This window comes from Pteropus medius, unplaced genomic scaffold (assembly GCF_902729225.1).
Source record: "Pteropus medius unplaced genomic scaffold, Ma_sr-lr_union100, whole genome shotgun sequence".
NCBI lineage: Eukaryota > Metazoa > Chordata > Mammalia > Chiroptera > Pteropodidae > Pteropus > Pteropus medius.
The window spans coordinates 5412714-5428008 of NW_024343733.1; the positions used below are offsets into that span (position 1 = coordinate 5412714).

The 15295-nt window shown below is 44.3% G+C and overlaps 1 protein-coding gene across 12 annotated transcripts in view; it reads right to left on the reverse strand.

Moving 5' to 3' along the window:
• CIT (citron rho-interacting serine/threonine kinase) overlaps positions 1–15295 on the reverse strand; it is a 145766-nt gene that overhangs the window by 78247 nt on the left and 52224 nt on the right. For all 12 annotated transcript variants that reach the window (XM_039868284.1, XM_039868285.1, XM_039868280.1 and 9 more), the window contains one exon: positions 13891–14074. In XM_039868284.1, the coding sequence (XP_039724218.1) occupies positions 13891–14074 (184 nt within the window). The remainder of the gene's footprint in view (positions 1–13890; positions 14075–15295) is intronic.

The window sequence follows — 15295 nt, forward strand, 5'->3', positions numbered from 1 at the left end:
ACACACACACACACACACACACACACACACTTTTTTTTTTCCTTTTTAATCTGAGATCAACTGGGTTGTTTGGCATGGCCTATGCTATTGCCTTTATTCCTGACTTCACTCTGCGGGGTGAGCTAGAGAAAAAGAACCAAACCAAGCAAGGAGGGAAGGATGATCCACAGGTGGGCTCCCTGGTCCTTCCACAATCAAGAGTCATCAACATGTCACTAAGTCACACGCACTGACATGACTCACAGATAACAACACGGGCCACACAGCTCGTTGTGCCCAAGAACAAAACTGGCACCCTTAAGAGCAATTACATGGGTGCGTGATGATGGGGTGGGAAGTGGCTCCCAAAACTTGATGACACATGGAGAGCCGACTCCAGTGGTATTTAATGTTTAAAGTGTGCTGCTGTGGGTACAAAGCTGATCTGCTTATTCACACATACACAAAAAAAGTTTCTAGGTCACTCATTAATGGGGCCCAGAATTGAGATGTGCGGCCCCACCCACAGCCACAAGTAGGAGACAATGCCACAGCCCAATGCCACAGCCCCAACTCGTCACCCAAGGTCCAACTTCCTTACTCTGCTAATTCGATGCTTCACAAATGTTCATTGTTTAGAAGTTCTAAGTATAGCAATTAAGAGCTCTTCAGAATAAAGGTGCTAAGGAAATCTTTTTTTTTTTTTTTAAAGAAATAAAAATCAATTTAAAAATGCTACAGTAAGAATTCTGTGATTAAACCCGGCTTGTAGCAACAATCTTATAAACAATAATAGGATGGGAGCACGAGAGACTGAATGACAGAGCAGGGAGAGGTCACGGCAGCTTTCTGGAACTTCCCCTGCGTAATCACCTGGCGAGCTTTTCAAAAATACTGATGTCCGGACCATGAAAATAATACTGCATATGAAACTATCATGATGGATACATGTTATTATATAAATGTCCAAACCCACAGAACGTATACCACCAAGAGCGAACCCCAATGCAAACTATGGACTCTGGGTGAAAATGATGTGTCACTGTAGGCTCATTGAGGGGAATAAACTCACTCTTGGTGGGGGATGTTGACAGTAGGGGTGGGGGGGGGCGTTGTGAGAGATTCTAGACTTCTCTCACTTTTATATAAGAACCAAAATTGCTCTAAAAAAAAAAATTAAATCTTAAAAAAAAAAAAAAGAAAGAAAAAGAAAAAAGATGTCCAGGGCCCAACCAAACCAGATAAATCAGAAACAGACAGCCTGGGAGTGGGGCCTGAACAGCACCGTTGTTATTAAGCTTCCAGATGATTCTAATGTACAGACAGGCCTGAGAACCACGGTGCCCATCAGAAGAAAATGCCTGTGATTTAGGGTCTAGGCATTTAAAACTCCTAGTATGACTGTTGCCAGCATTTGATACTAGGGGGCATTTTGGCCACACCATTTGGTACTGGTGCCTTCTGGTCACTCTTTGAGTGGGAACACAATTTTGAAGTCAATTGTAGTGGTCTATTAAATTCATGACAATGTACACATTTCAGACAATGGTTAAAGACTATTCCTACCCCACAATTTTAATAAGTCAATTAAAATAAACCATTTCCATGAATTTCTATAAAAGAAATATACTGGAGGCAGCGTGGCTCAACTTAACATATTTGTATTCTATTTCTTTCTCACATAGACATTTTGGCCAATTAAATAGCTAAGGCCAATAAGAAGCTCTCAATATGTATTTCTTGAACGAACAGATCCTCTCCCCCAATAGATATTCTGAAATTATAAGATATTATCGTAACTTATTTCAATAGCCATCCTTCTGACTTTCAAAGCAACAGCAAATTACTGCTGACATTTGCATTATTCTAGAACTGACCATAATGTAAATCATAGCTTGGCAGGTGTGATCCAAAGCTGGCCTCAGAGCCACCAGACTCTTACCAAAAAGGACCCTGTCCTCTTCAAGTAGCAACTCTGCTGGTCTAAAGTCACCCTGAAATGCACCATTTCATCAAGAGTGGTAATATTTAAAGAGCTGATGCTAATGTTGCTTTAACGAAAGTTTGCAAAAAATCCTGTAACTGGTTTGAACGCTAAAGTTATGGGTGATGGGCGTGGTACAGTAAAGAAACTATCTGAAACTATTGAAGTTCTGTCAACCCCTGGAACGGGAAAGGGTCTACCTGCCGACTAAAGTCTTCCAAGAATTTCCCTTTGTTTTCAAAATTCTTAAACTTCGACAAGTATTTTTTAGCCACCTTCTATAAGTGAATGTGTATGTGAGATAAACAGATGATAGACAGACAGAAAAAATATACAAATGCACATACATGAACAGAAAAGCCCTGTAATCTCATGACAGCTACCTGTAAACCAGTGGTTCTCAATCAGGGAAAATTTTGTCACCTAAGGGACATTTAGCAATGTCTGGAGACTTTTTTTATTTTCATGCCTAGGAGTGGGAGTGCTATCGACATCTAGTGGGTTGAGGCCAGAGATGTTGGTCAGCATCCTGCAATCCACAGAACAACCTCCCACAAAAATGATCCAGGCCAAAATGTCAACTGTGCTAAGCTGAGAGACCCTGATGTGGTGGCTATACAGTTAAGGAAGCCACAGTTCCTGTCCTCAAGGAAGTAGCAATGCAGGAGAATTAATGCTGTTACCTTTGTCGTCAATAATAATGCACATTTATTGAGCACTTACTATGTGCCAGGCACTATGCTTGGTGCTCTGTGGGTTACCTCACTGAATCTTCCCAACAATCCTACGAGGTGGGTATTATTATCCCATGGGTCTGATGCTCAGGAATAGCTTACCCTACGACACCTCTATTTTCCGACATTATGATGATTTGGGTGCCAATGCGGGGCAGCAGAGCTGGAGGTTCAGAGTTGGACTCTGAAACCTAACAGTTGTGGGTTCAAAGCCCAACTCTGCTACTTCTTGATTGGATGGCCTTGGACAAATCCAAGAAAAGAAACCCATGAAAAGTACTCGAGAAGCTCAGAGGAGTGAAGTCACAAAGGAAAGGAAAATGGATCACTTGAAGGAAGGTAAATTCTATCCATGACTGGCTGTATGCAATGCAGGGACTGAACCTGGGAGAGCCTAGGTACCAAAGAACGTCCGTAGGCCAGGTCAGTCCACAGCCACCCCCAGAAACAGCTCAACCCACACACACAAAAAACAACTCTTTCTCCATTGCTTGGTGGCTCAGGGGTGGTAATTAAGTAGGAAACTGTACAGATTTAAGAGGCCCAGGCTGGTTCATGCTCCAGGCTCGATGAGATGCAGTACAATGAGGATGCTAATAAAAGAACATGCAGCCTGCCCACACATTGCTTGCCTACTCGTCCTGGCCACATCTCTGATACACAGCCAGTTATCCCCATGGAGAGAAAAGGCACTTCTGAGCAGCGGGTGCATGCAGCCACCCACCCACACACAGCAGTGCTGTCTCTTCAAGCACGAAGCCAAGTTTGGGTTTTCCTTTTTTTTTCCAGCTTCTATTTTCTAGAAAAATTTACTCTGAAATCAACATCTCTTTCTGATATACACATCTGCTTTATAATTATAGAGGCCTAAAGACTATTAACAGAGGTAATGGTATATGACACAGAGGGAAGGTTGGGCTTGGTTGTTACCACTATAGCAGAAAGAATGGTTTTGATTTTTTTAACGTTAGATGTGACCTAAAAATTGCTTTACATGTAACTTCACCCTTTAAGTAAAAATAATAAAATGCCATTTTCCCAATGTCTATAAATAATCCACCTAATTCCAAAGACAGCCTTATAAAGTTATTAACAGAATATTTCATATCGAGTATACAATCTGTACTTCCACCCTAAAAGCAAGTAAATGTGTCGAGTGCTCTCTAATCTCTACTGTAATCCTTAAGATCACACGTAAGCATGAAGCCATCCATTTATTCCCTTAGGAAGAAGACCCCAAGACTGTAGAAGATGCCACCAATTCATGGATCACACACATTGAAAATCACAGATATTCCTGAGATAACCAAGAATGGATTACTTGAGGCTAAAACGAGGGAATCAAAATTAGCTTAGCTGAAGGCCCTACCTTAATTGTGGCCAACGGCACTAAAAATACATCCAACTGCAAGATGTAACATGGTGCGAAAAATAAAAACCTCATCAGCACTCTGTTCCAAAAATATACTGGCTTTTAAGATGAAGCTTTCTGAAATTTATGAACTTTATAAACCCATTTAAAAATATACAGTGGTGTCCATCACGAACCCTTGAAAATATCAAAAATACCGCTCTCCTAAAGAGTGTAGCTAGCTTTGGGGCACCCCCTCCGATAGCTGCCCCCCAACACACACTACATATTCACACACATACACTGACACACTGACACACACACACACACACACACACACACACACACACACACAACCAGCAGTAGACTCCAGCTATGTTAGAGCCATCTGCTTTGGAATGATTAATATGTAATTCAAGAATAATTTATTAAAAATCATGTTAATAAAAGCATAGCCTCCCACCAGATCTCTAATACCAGCACCACCTCTAAGCCAGTGCCTAGCTTTGCAGGTTAATTTCATTGACATACCTCCATTTCTTGCCTGGATGGCTGCAGTAATCTTACTTCCCCTAATCTAACTTTTGTCACCCTACTATCCACAACACAACACCAGAGGGATCCTTTGTAAAATGAGAACCAGATATTCCATGTCCCTACTCAAAATCCTACAAAGGCTTCCTGCTCACTGCAACTACGGATGCTCCTTGAATTACAACAGGGTTACATCCCCGATAAACCTATCGTAAGTTGAAAATACCATAAGTCAAAAATGCATTCCATACTCCTAACCTACTGAACATCATAGCTTAGCCTAGCCTACCTTAAACATGCTCAGAAAAAAATATTCGAAAAATCGCTAGTAACACAGCACAGCGTAGAGAATTGGTTGTTTACTCTCCTGATCAGCGATCACATGGCTAAGAGCTTCAGTTCGCTGCTGCTGTCCAGATTTGCACGAGAGTACCAGACTGCATATCGCCAGCCAGGGAAAAGGTAAAACTTCAAATTCAAAGTATAACTTCTACTAAATGCATATCGCTTTCGCACCGCTGTAAAGCCTGAAAATCTTAAGTCAAACCATCGTAAGTCAGGGACCCTCTGTACAGCAAAAACCTAACCTAAAGGCCCTGCCTATCACAACTCAGATCATGTCTCTCATGCGTCCTGAAAGTCCAGTCGCCCAACGTGCTTCTGGTCACTGGACACCCACAGGATAGTCCTGGCCTCTAAGACTAAAGTGGTCATTCCAAGTCACTCCCCATTTAAGCTCTGATTTCTGCAGAACCCTTACGGCCATCTGAAAATTTCTTATTTATGAGCTTATTCATCCTCTGTCTCCCTCCAACAGAATGCTAGCTTCTATAGGGCAGGAACATTACCTGTCATGTTCATAGTGATACCACAAGGCCTACAGCAACATATTCATTGGGCAAATGAATGAATGAATGAATGAACTTCTGTGCCCCAGGCAGCCTCGGTTTAAAGGTCACAATGAGAGAGGGATCCAGAATAAGCTGTGCGCTGAATTGACACTAGCATGAGAAATCTTTCTGGCCCTTGCCTGGGAGATGCCCGGCATTAGTTCTGGGACAGCAATGCCATATAACACACACTCTTCGATCCAGAAGATACACAAGGGCTTAAGGGTGAGTGAGGGTGTGTGATATCCACTCCCTCCTTCCCCAGCACCGGGTTCCAGACTCCATGAGAACTGGAGCCTACCAGAAGCCCTGGGAGTGTTTCCTGAAAGGTGCAGATTTAATCGATACGTCACAGACTCCATTCATAGTAAAAAACTGGATGGAGGTATTAGGACATCTGTCAGGCACCCCACATGGAGCCTGATTCTCTCAATAGGCAGAAACCAGCAAGATATCTTTATCAAATGGAAGCAGGAAAGAAAAGAGAGTCAAAAGCACCCTTAGGTCCATCCTCACCTCTAAATAACAATAATGAATATGAAATATTCACTCTGCTCCGGGCGCTAACACTGAGGGCTCTACATGTCCCCACAACAAAACTAGCAGACGGGCATTATTATAATCCCTATTTATACATAAGAGAATTGTGGCTGGGAGACGTTAAATGCCTTGTTCACACAGCTAGTGAGGGGTGGAGCTGAGATTTGAGCCCATGTCTGTCTATTCCAAAGCCTGGACTTTAAACGAGTATGCTATAGTTCATCACAAAAAATAAAGAATGCTTATATCAGCTCTCAAGTTAAATGTTGGGAAAAAGTTGGCCATTCTCTGCCATGTGCAGAGTATGTGAACTTAAGAAGTAACCTGAACTTCTGAGCATCAGTTTCCTTATCTATAAAACAATGGCTTGTTGCTTGTTGAATTAAATGAGAATGCTTGTCGAACACTTAGAATAGAGGCTGGTACAGAGTGAATGCCAGGAGTGTCAGCTTTTCCATCTTTATTATTAGGTTACTCCGTGGATCCTGCATAATCTAGCAAAGCACCGTGGTCCTGGAGGCAGCCAGCTATGGGTCTAAATCTTAGATCTCTTACTACCCACAAAACCTCAGAAAAATAACTTGACATTGCTGAGCCTCAGTGCTCTCGTCTATAAAATGAGGATAACACCAGCTGCCTCACAGAGTTATAGTGAGATTGTGAGGACTTAATGAGACAGTACGTATAAGGCACTCAGCCTAGTTCTGGGAACACAGGAAGTACACAGGAAGACAACGGCTCTCATTAGCAGTTGTATAAACTGTGTAGAAGGAAACGGTATAATCCCTGGCTACTTTAGTCTCATTCAATTTGAGAAATGTTCATTGAAGATCTTCCAGGGGAAAGAAACAAGGTAGAAAACACAGTCCCTGTCCTCGGTGAATGCTGAGCAGCTTGGCCATGCACAGGGGACAAGAAAGAGATACGACTGAAAGGCAGACAGGGGCCTCGGCATACCAGGCTTGAATACCAAGTTCAGGAGTGGCCATTAATTCTGTGCACACTATGAAGCTACTAAAGCTCCGAGCACTAGAATGACATCATCCAACCTGCACTTTGGAAGAATTCCACCTTCTGTGGAGAATGGATTAGAGCCAGGCATACTGGAGACAGAGAAATCAGTTAGGAGGCTACTGCACCGGTCCAAGCAAAAGTCAATAAGGATTGGCGGTGAGAAAAGAAACATGGGCATAGATGCAAGTGTCCCCCTAGAGGCACAACTTAGAGGACTTGGCAACTGACAGGATGGTGGGGGAGGTGGAAAAGAGTTTAAGATGACTCAGTTTTCTTGCCTAGAAGGGTAGAGAAAGTGGTAGTTTCTTAAATGAAATGAGGAAGCCAAAAGCAAGCACCTAGTGGCTTACTGAGTGAGCAAGCAAGTCTGTCTATTGGGAGGGAAGACTGGACAGAGATGATGAGAAACCAGGAGAATACCCTGGCGACGATGACCACAGGGTACGCTGGGAGGAAGCCATGGGGAAGCGAGAGTTAAAGTCAAGAAACTGAATGAAATCACCAAGAACAGGATAAAAGGGGAAATGAGGAGGGAGCTTTAGGGAACCGTGTGGATATTTCAAGGGCCTGGGACAGAAGAGAACAGTCACAAAAGAGTGAGAATGGCAGTCGAGAGGGTTAGGGGGAAAACCAAGTTCCCGGATGAAAGCAGAAAGTTTCAAGACGAATGTGGCAATTCTTGGTGGAAGTCACTGGGTCTGGAGACTGAGTGGAATCACGGGCTTCCGAGACAGGAGTTTCTGTAGAGCTGTGGAGGTTGAGAAGGGGGCACTGCGTGTAGGCGACTCCTTCTGGAATTTTGTCAGAGAAAGGAAGGTGAGTGAGGTCAGGAGACGAAAGATAAGTAAAACAGAGAGAATGGAGAGAAATTCGCTTAGGCAAAGAGCTGCCAAACTGGCACACAGCTTGGGAACATATAGCACCATTTAGTCAATTACTGTCTTCTTAGGGGAGCCGAGGCAACCATGCAAATTAGCGTGTGTAGGCCAGCGAACAATGCACTTGACAGATCTTCTGAAGCCTAATCTTCAGGACTGGACTAGGATGGTTTGGATTAGATTTCCTCAAGGTATCTTTAAAACAAATGAGAAGGCGGCAGAATGGTCCTGCCAGGCCTGCAAGGCAAGCACGCACAGTCTAAATAGAGAACAGAATAAGACAAGTAGAACAAGATGTGCTCAACTAAGAGGAAGAAGAAATCGAATGATCAAGAGGAGAGGACCCAGCACAACAAATGGAGGGGAATGTTAGGCATCTGGTCCAGATAATGGCAGAACGGAAACAACAGAGGGCACCTGAGGGCAGTAATCACAGGCAGGAGTTCATTACGGGTCTCTAACCCGTTTGGGAAGTACAGGGGAGGCACACCTTGGTGGACCAAAGCAGATTCTGTTATTGTTGCTATTTTTAAAAAAAATCAAAACAGATGAGGCTGTTTGCAATAGAGATCTCATGATAGTATACACAATGACAAACAGCCCTGAGCTGAATGTGGAAAGGAAAACAATTTTTAAGTGAAGATTCCCCCTACCCTCCCAAGTATTTCAGTAAAAAGGAAGGAGGACTAACTGGAGAGTTCAGGCTATCTTCCACGAGAAGAAGCCATGCCAGGAGAGATGACAGGCGGCAGCTGGAAGTACAAAACGTAGATTTGAAGAGACACAGATCACAGAGTCATCAACAAATGGAGAGGTGCAGCCAGAAAAATGATGTGAATCGATTCATCAAATGCTTATTGAACAATCTGTATATGATCAATCTGAACATATGGTGGAGAGCAAAGTCGATGCAAAGTTCCCTGTCCTCACCAAACTTAAACCCTAGCAAATAAGAACTCTCAGCGTGGGTTGGAGGAAGTAGGAGAGAGTATAATAATAATATGAGTGTGTTTATATGCATTGCGTACACACACACACACACACACACACACACACACACACACACACACCCAGGTCAGAGTCTCTAAATAAAAGGAAATAATCAGAATAATCTAAGAGCTACACATTCCATCTCACACAGAGGTTGGAAACAAAATCATTGTAGCATTTAATAGACCATGTAGGTTCTCATCCGCCCTGCCCCACCCCATTGCTCATCACTCCCCAACACTGGACCTCCACTTCAGACAAGCATGTCAACCTGGGAACCTCATGCAGATTTCTGAATTCCTCCTGTCTATGGCACTTACATTTGGCAGCAAAGCACAGTGGCCAAGAGACTCTAGTCATGCAGCCTGGGTTCAAGTCCCAGCTGAACTACTCCCTCTGAGCACATGACCTTGGGCAAGCTGTTTAATCTTTGCACCTCAGGTTCCTACAGGTAAAATGGGAATGATGATGGTACCTTCCTTATGGGCTGCTGTGCAGTTTAAACGCATTAATCTGGGTAAAGTGCTCGGAACAGAGCTGACACAGAGCTGGTACCTCTCTCTGTAAGGATGAGCTGTTGTTATCACTCTGCCCACCTGAAATTCTCTCTACATCCCTCTCCGCTCATCCAAATCACTATCTTTTAAAATGCCAAGCCAAATATGTTACCTTCCATTAGTATGCTTACAAGCTCAGTTCCAACATACATATATAATGAGGGTGCACCATGTCCAGAGCTCCAGGAAACGTAGGATAAATAAGACCAAGCTCAATCCTTGTGATCACAGTTGACTAGGGAAAATGGACAGACATTCCAACGAAGATCATCACTGTAATTTCGCAAGAACTGTAAACAGGCATTACCCATCAAGGGTCCCTGCTCTGGATTTTGCCTTTCTCTACTGATTCTCCTAAAACAGTTAGATATCCAATTTGTACCATGATATTCTGCAGCAAAGGTGTTTGCTTAGTGTTCCGAGTTGTTTCGCACATATATGCTCTGACCTGTTCAATCTGATGGAAAGGATCCCATTCTGGGAATGGATCATATAATTCTACCCCCCAATCCACTCCGTCCCAACAACTGCCTTCTAACTACAGATATACTGGCAACCACGTGTTAATTTGTGGTCGGTTAGGATGTTTAAGCTTCTCTAGCAGAAAATTCCCAGGGCATGGGAAGCTGGGTTTCTGGTCTGGCATGGCTTTGGACTACTTAATTATTGCTGAGTTCTTTCCATACCTACTTGGCATAAATAGGACTCTATGCATAGATAGAATAGTAATAATGAAAATAATAAAAGTGAATGTTTGAGACTTCTCTATGTGCCAGGTACTAGACCAAGTGCTTTCTATAGTTCTTATAATCCTCCCAACAGCCTTAAGGGGAAGCGTGATTGTTACTCCACTTTGCAGTTGAGGAAATTGACATGCAGAGGCCCCAGCAGAGCAGGGAAGAAGCACTAAAAACTGGTTCTCTGAAAATCCAGGAGGGCAATGATGGCAACCATGTTTCACGTCCCCCCTCCAACCACCACCACCATCAAACATCACCACATTTGGATGGCTGGCTCCAAAACAAAATTTTCAAATCCACCCAAAAGGAAAGGAAAAAGCCCTAGGCCGGAAAGAACAGCAAGCTCCCTTCCTAAAAATGGCCTATTCAGACACTGGCATCCTGCAGATTCCAGTCTCACTGAGGTCCCACTGCTTCTCTAAGATTTCCAACTTCTCCAAAAGCATAAAACCAGCATGTGTAAAACACACAATACAAAAGCAACTGACTTTTTCCTTCTAGAGTTTATACTGAAGGTTTGCAGAAATAGAAACCGACTGTTTCAGCAAGAGCTTAAACAAAGCAGATCTAGTAGGAAGGAGAAGGGACCTTAAGAAATAAACTCCATGAGGACGGTGGAGGGAAGAGAGCTGGGATCCATTTTATTTTTAAATCTTTAACACACTAATTTCTGTTACTACCCTACTATTCTGAAATTCAAGCAAACAGAGGCTCACAGGAACACCCAGGCATTCAGAGCTTGGGGATTTGGTTTGGGTGGATCATTGGTTAAAAAGAAAAAGAAGCAACAGACACTCACCTACTCTCCAGCACCAATTTCACCATAATCCCACCCAGAACCCAGACAACTAGTTCTGTAGAATCTTTCCTACTCCCTCCAACCCAAGCTGCAAGGATCTCCTACTAAAACTCACATGTAAAATGCTGAGACCAAGATTCTTCTTAAACCTTAAAATAAGGATGCACTCAGTAGCTGGCTTAGAAATAGTCTGGGGTCCCACAAAAGGATCCTAAAAAGTGACAAATGATCACGGTTAAGATAATTCTCACTGAAAATTTCTCTGAACGTTTCATTCAATTCAGTGGTAACAGACCTGAGGTCAATTTACCCAACGCAGTAGAGCAGCATCTGCAATTTCCTCAGTGGTGTGAAGAGTGAGTAGCAGTACAGGTAATCAAGTGTGTGTAAACAAAAACCTGTGATACTGAAAACAGGGAGGGGAGGAGGAGAAATTCAGGAAGAAACACCAGGTCCCTGGTGGCAAATTGTATCCCCAGGAAATGCCTCCCCCCCACCTCCAAATAAATTTTGTAGCTCTAGGTCAACAAAACTGCAGGGGCTTCTGAGTAATTTCATTACTCCATCGCTTCCATTGGATTTCTAAATAACGATTATCCAATAGACTCAGGATCACCTACATCCAAAAGGGGGAGTGAATTTCCAGAGTTAAGCTGTAGGTTTCACCCACAGGGCTGCCTCTGGCAGAAGAGCCAAACCCGATGGCAAGATCACATGAGAAGACATAAGATGAAGGAAAATCTTTGATTCTAATCCTGAATTGCCATGGAAAAGGCATTAAATTTCCCCCAAAGACAGGTACTACAGTTCCGTGCTCCAGATAAGAAATGCTCTGTTTTGTTTGCATGAACTTTGTTTTATTTTATGAGCATCTTACTAACCACTCTGTTGGGGAGTGAACAGAAGCTCATTTTATGCTGCAGAGATATATTTTGAACTATCAAAGGTGAAATAGCATATCTCCGAACACAGCGAGCAATATAAACACAACCTGGGAAAAAGGAACATGAGTAAATTAAATCAACAAATACTTATCGAGTGCCTGGGCCTTAACAATGAGATGCCCTGCCAGAGAGCTCCCTTAACTGGGCTTTAGGTGAGAAGCAGGAAGATGCAATTACAGTCTTCCTGAAAAATAAGTAATTAATCACACACTGCTTTAGATTAATTGCCATGTCTAAGATCCCCCCGCATCATTCTGCTTTTGCCCCTGTAGTCTAATTCCCCTGAGCCCTGTTTTTTCATTTCACTGATTAGCACCCCAAGCAAGCTTTCCTTCTGACCTGGCCAGCTCACTACTAACCAGAACTAGAACTCTCCACACACCTCCTTCCAGTCTGATTTGTGACCTTCAGAGTGTTGTGTGTGTCAAGGTTAAGCTGCCCACTAACCCATGCATCCTTTAATATCAGGCCTCCACTTCTGTCCTGCCTTTAGCTCCGATGCCGGAGCAAAACCTCGCAGCCTTGCTGGGCCATTTCAAATCCATCTGACAGCACATTCAACAGCTAGGTAGCTTTCTACCTCTCCTCCCGTCATCCAGATTGCTTTGGGGTTGCAGAGCAAATTGGTCAGAAAGGCACAGCCAACACTACCAAAATCCAACCTCGAATTTTAAACCCAGCCTCCAGGCAGGAAGGAAAGAAGGACCACCTCAGCGTTTTTCAAATTCTCTCTCAAATTCAATCACAGCCCTCACCCTTATTTCGTGTCAACTGCCCAATTCCCCCACAATAGTCTGAAATCTTTTTAGGAATATTACTGCCAAAATAGCACCCCGGGGGAGACACCATCCAAGAATCGACATGACATCCCTTCAAATTGATATCCAAGCTACCAGCCCAACAAATCAGGAAGGAATGCTGCCAAGGAGAAAATCAAATTCTACTCTTCTCCTAAGTGGGCACCAACTAATTACCCAAGTGAAGGAGTCAGAGCATCAGAGGAATAACACAGCCGGTCCTAGATCTGCCCGAGGAAGTCGTGCCTCTGAACGACTTCGGATCATGAATGTCATCGGATCATGAGAACGAAGCAAGGTACTTGCTTCTACATCCACAGTGGCTACTGCATTTCAGAGAAATTCCAGGAGGCTGGAAGCATAGACCTTCCGGTCCGAAGTGCCATGTGAATGCGGTTTTCATTAGCGTTTTCAAGAATGGAGAAAGACCTATCATGTCAAGAGGTTTACAGTGATATTTACACTTCCATTTTCTAGTCTCCTGGTTTGTTTGGTTTTCCGCCTGTGAAGCCCAGTTTCTGGGAGTCAGTGACTCGGCTACATCACACTCCCTCCCGTTGGCTCCTGGTAACGGGGCTTTCTCTGGCCGCCAGCGCTCTGCCGGAGCCCTGATCTTGCAGTAGACTTTGAGCAGAGCCAAGCATCATCTCTCTGTTGGAGCTCCAGTACAGCCACTTGCAGCTCAGCTAAACCCAGCGGGAAACCTTGAGACATGGTTTTTAGAATTGTTTCAATAAAGCCAAGACAGCAACCTCTATCCACCCACCTGAGAGATAGATGAATACATAGGTGGAGAGAGAAATAGACGGGCAGCTCATCTTAACCCTGCATAATTCTCCTTCGAGCAAGGATCTGTACTGCTAGATAGCTCCCACTACTTCCTCCCCTCTAAAGAAGACTGAAAGACTGAAAAACTAACCCAAAGTACCCAGGTGACAATTGTGACGCTGTGGACAGGAAGAGATGCCTTAAACACAGTAAAATGAGAATACTAACAGTGCACCTCACCGAAGCCCAAACAGGTAAATTGTTTTCCAAATGCAGGCTGGTTAACAGATTTCCTCCACCACACTCCCCCCACTCGACCACCACCACCAGCTTTGGGCTCTGTACACCTTGCACCAATGTAGGTCCCTTAGAAAGTCAAATTCTCACTTACTCAGATCTACCAAGAATCCCCAGTGCCTTGCTATACGAAAACCCCACAAACGGCAGTTCTTCGCCGGAGAAACCTGAGGGGTTCAGCTGGCACGGAGAGGATGAAACCCACGAATTCTTCTCTGGTTCATCAAAATTGGAGGTGTCATCATCAGACTTGAGGGTGGGAACGAAGGGGGGAGGAGCTGGTTAAAGAAAAACAAGAAGGGGGGCGGGGGAGAAAAATTCAGACTGGATTCAACACTGTTGCGGAGAAAATCTTCTTACTCCTTCAGCGTTTGAGATGGCACTGCAGCGCCTGCTTTCAATCTAGCTCACACAAGCAGCCCCAGCCTCGGCTCCTACAGCAACAAGAAATTAACCCCTTCTCTGCCAACATGGCCACCCACCCGCAGACAGACTGCCTTCTCTGCTGGGATAAACTGAAGGATAAACTCAAACAGGTCACTTCATGGAATGAAAGCACTTGGGGAACTCATGTGAGCAAGCCGCTCATGCCTGATATTTCCAGAAAGCTTCTAAAGAGCAGCGGCCAGCAGGTGCCAGCATGCCAGATGACCTAAACCTATTTATTTCCCTGTCTAGATACGTCTAAATTATTAATATTTACTGCCAGTCGTTGAAATAAGATGGAATTTCTACATTTCGTGGATTAACTGGAGCAAGAGGCAGTAGCAGGAAAAAGGATTTGGGAGGTATGTAACTCATGCTAGGATAGCACTGCAGTCTAGCTCATTCATATCCAGATGAGTATACTCGGAGCTCTTATTAACCACTTTTTTTTTTTTAGTTCATTATCCCTCCTCCCCAGCTCAAGCATGCCCCCTGAATCCACCGCAGTTTAATCAGCATAATGAAACACCGGCCAAATAAAGTTCTTCCCAATGATTTACAGCTCCCCTGCGTGCTGATGGTGTGAACGCGCCAATGCACAACTGCGTCCTACCTCGTTAAGGCATGACTCCCAGGTAGGAGGATCTTACATCTTCTCCACTTCCTGCAGACCTACTAAACTCTCTCAGTCAGGGAGGTGGACACTCATCCATCAGTCACCAGGAGGCTGCCCATTGTGGTGGGCTCCCGGGGGCGTAGCCGGCCAGCAATGTTACCATGGCTGCAGGCTGAAGCGTCTGTGGCAGCCCAGCCCAGAGAGTTGTGAGCTGGGCATCACATCCCCCGCAGTGCAGGCTTCATGCTCCCCACTCCGTGAGTGCGTGCTCTGGCTGTAACCCCACCTGGCTGCCTGCATGGCAGGGGCCAATGCTGATTTGAGTGACAGAGCAGCATGAGTCACTGCCGGAGTTCGCTAGAGCGCCCCCTAGGACAGTTGTCACGGCCCTTCACAGTCCAGACTTCTTTTTTAACTCCTTGTTTTCTGGACAAAGCTGTGTAGCAGATCCGAGCAG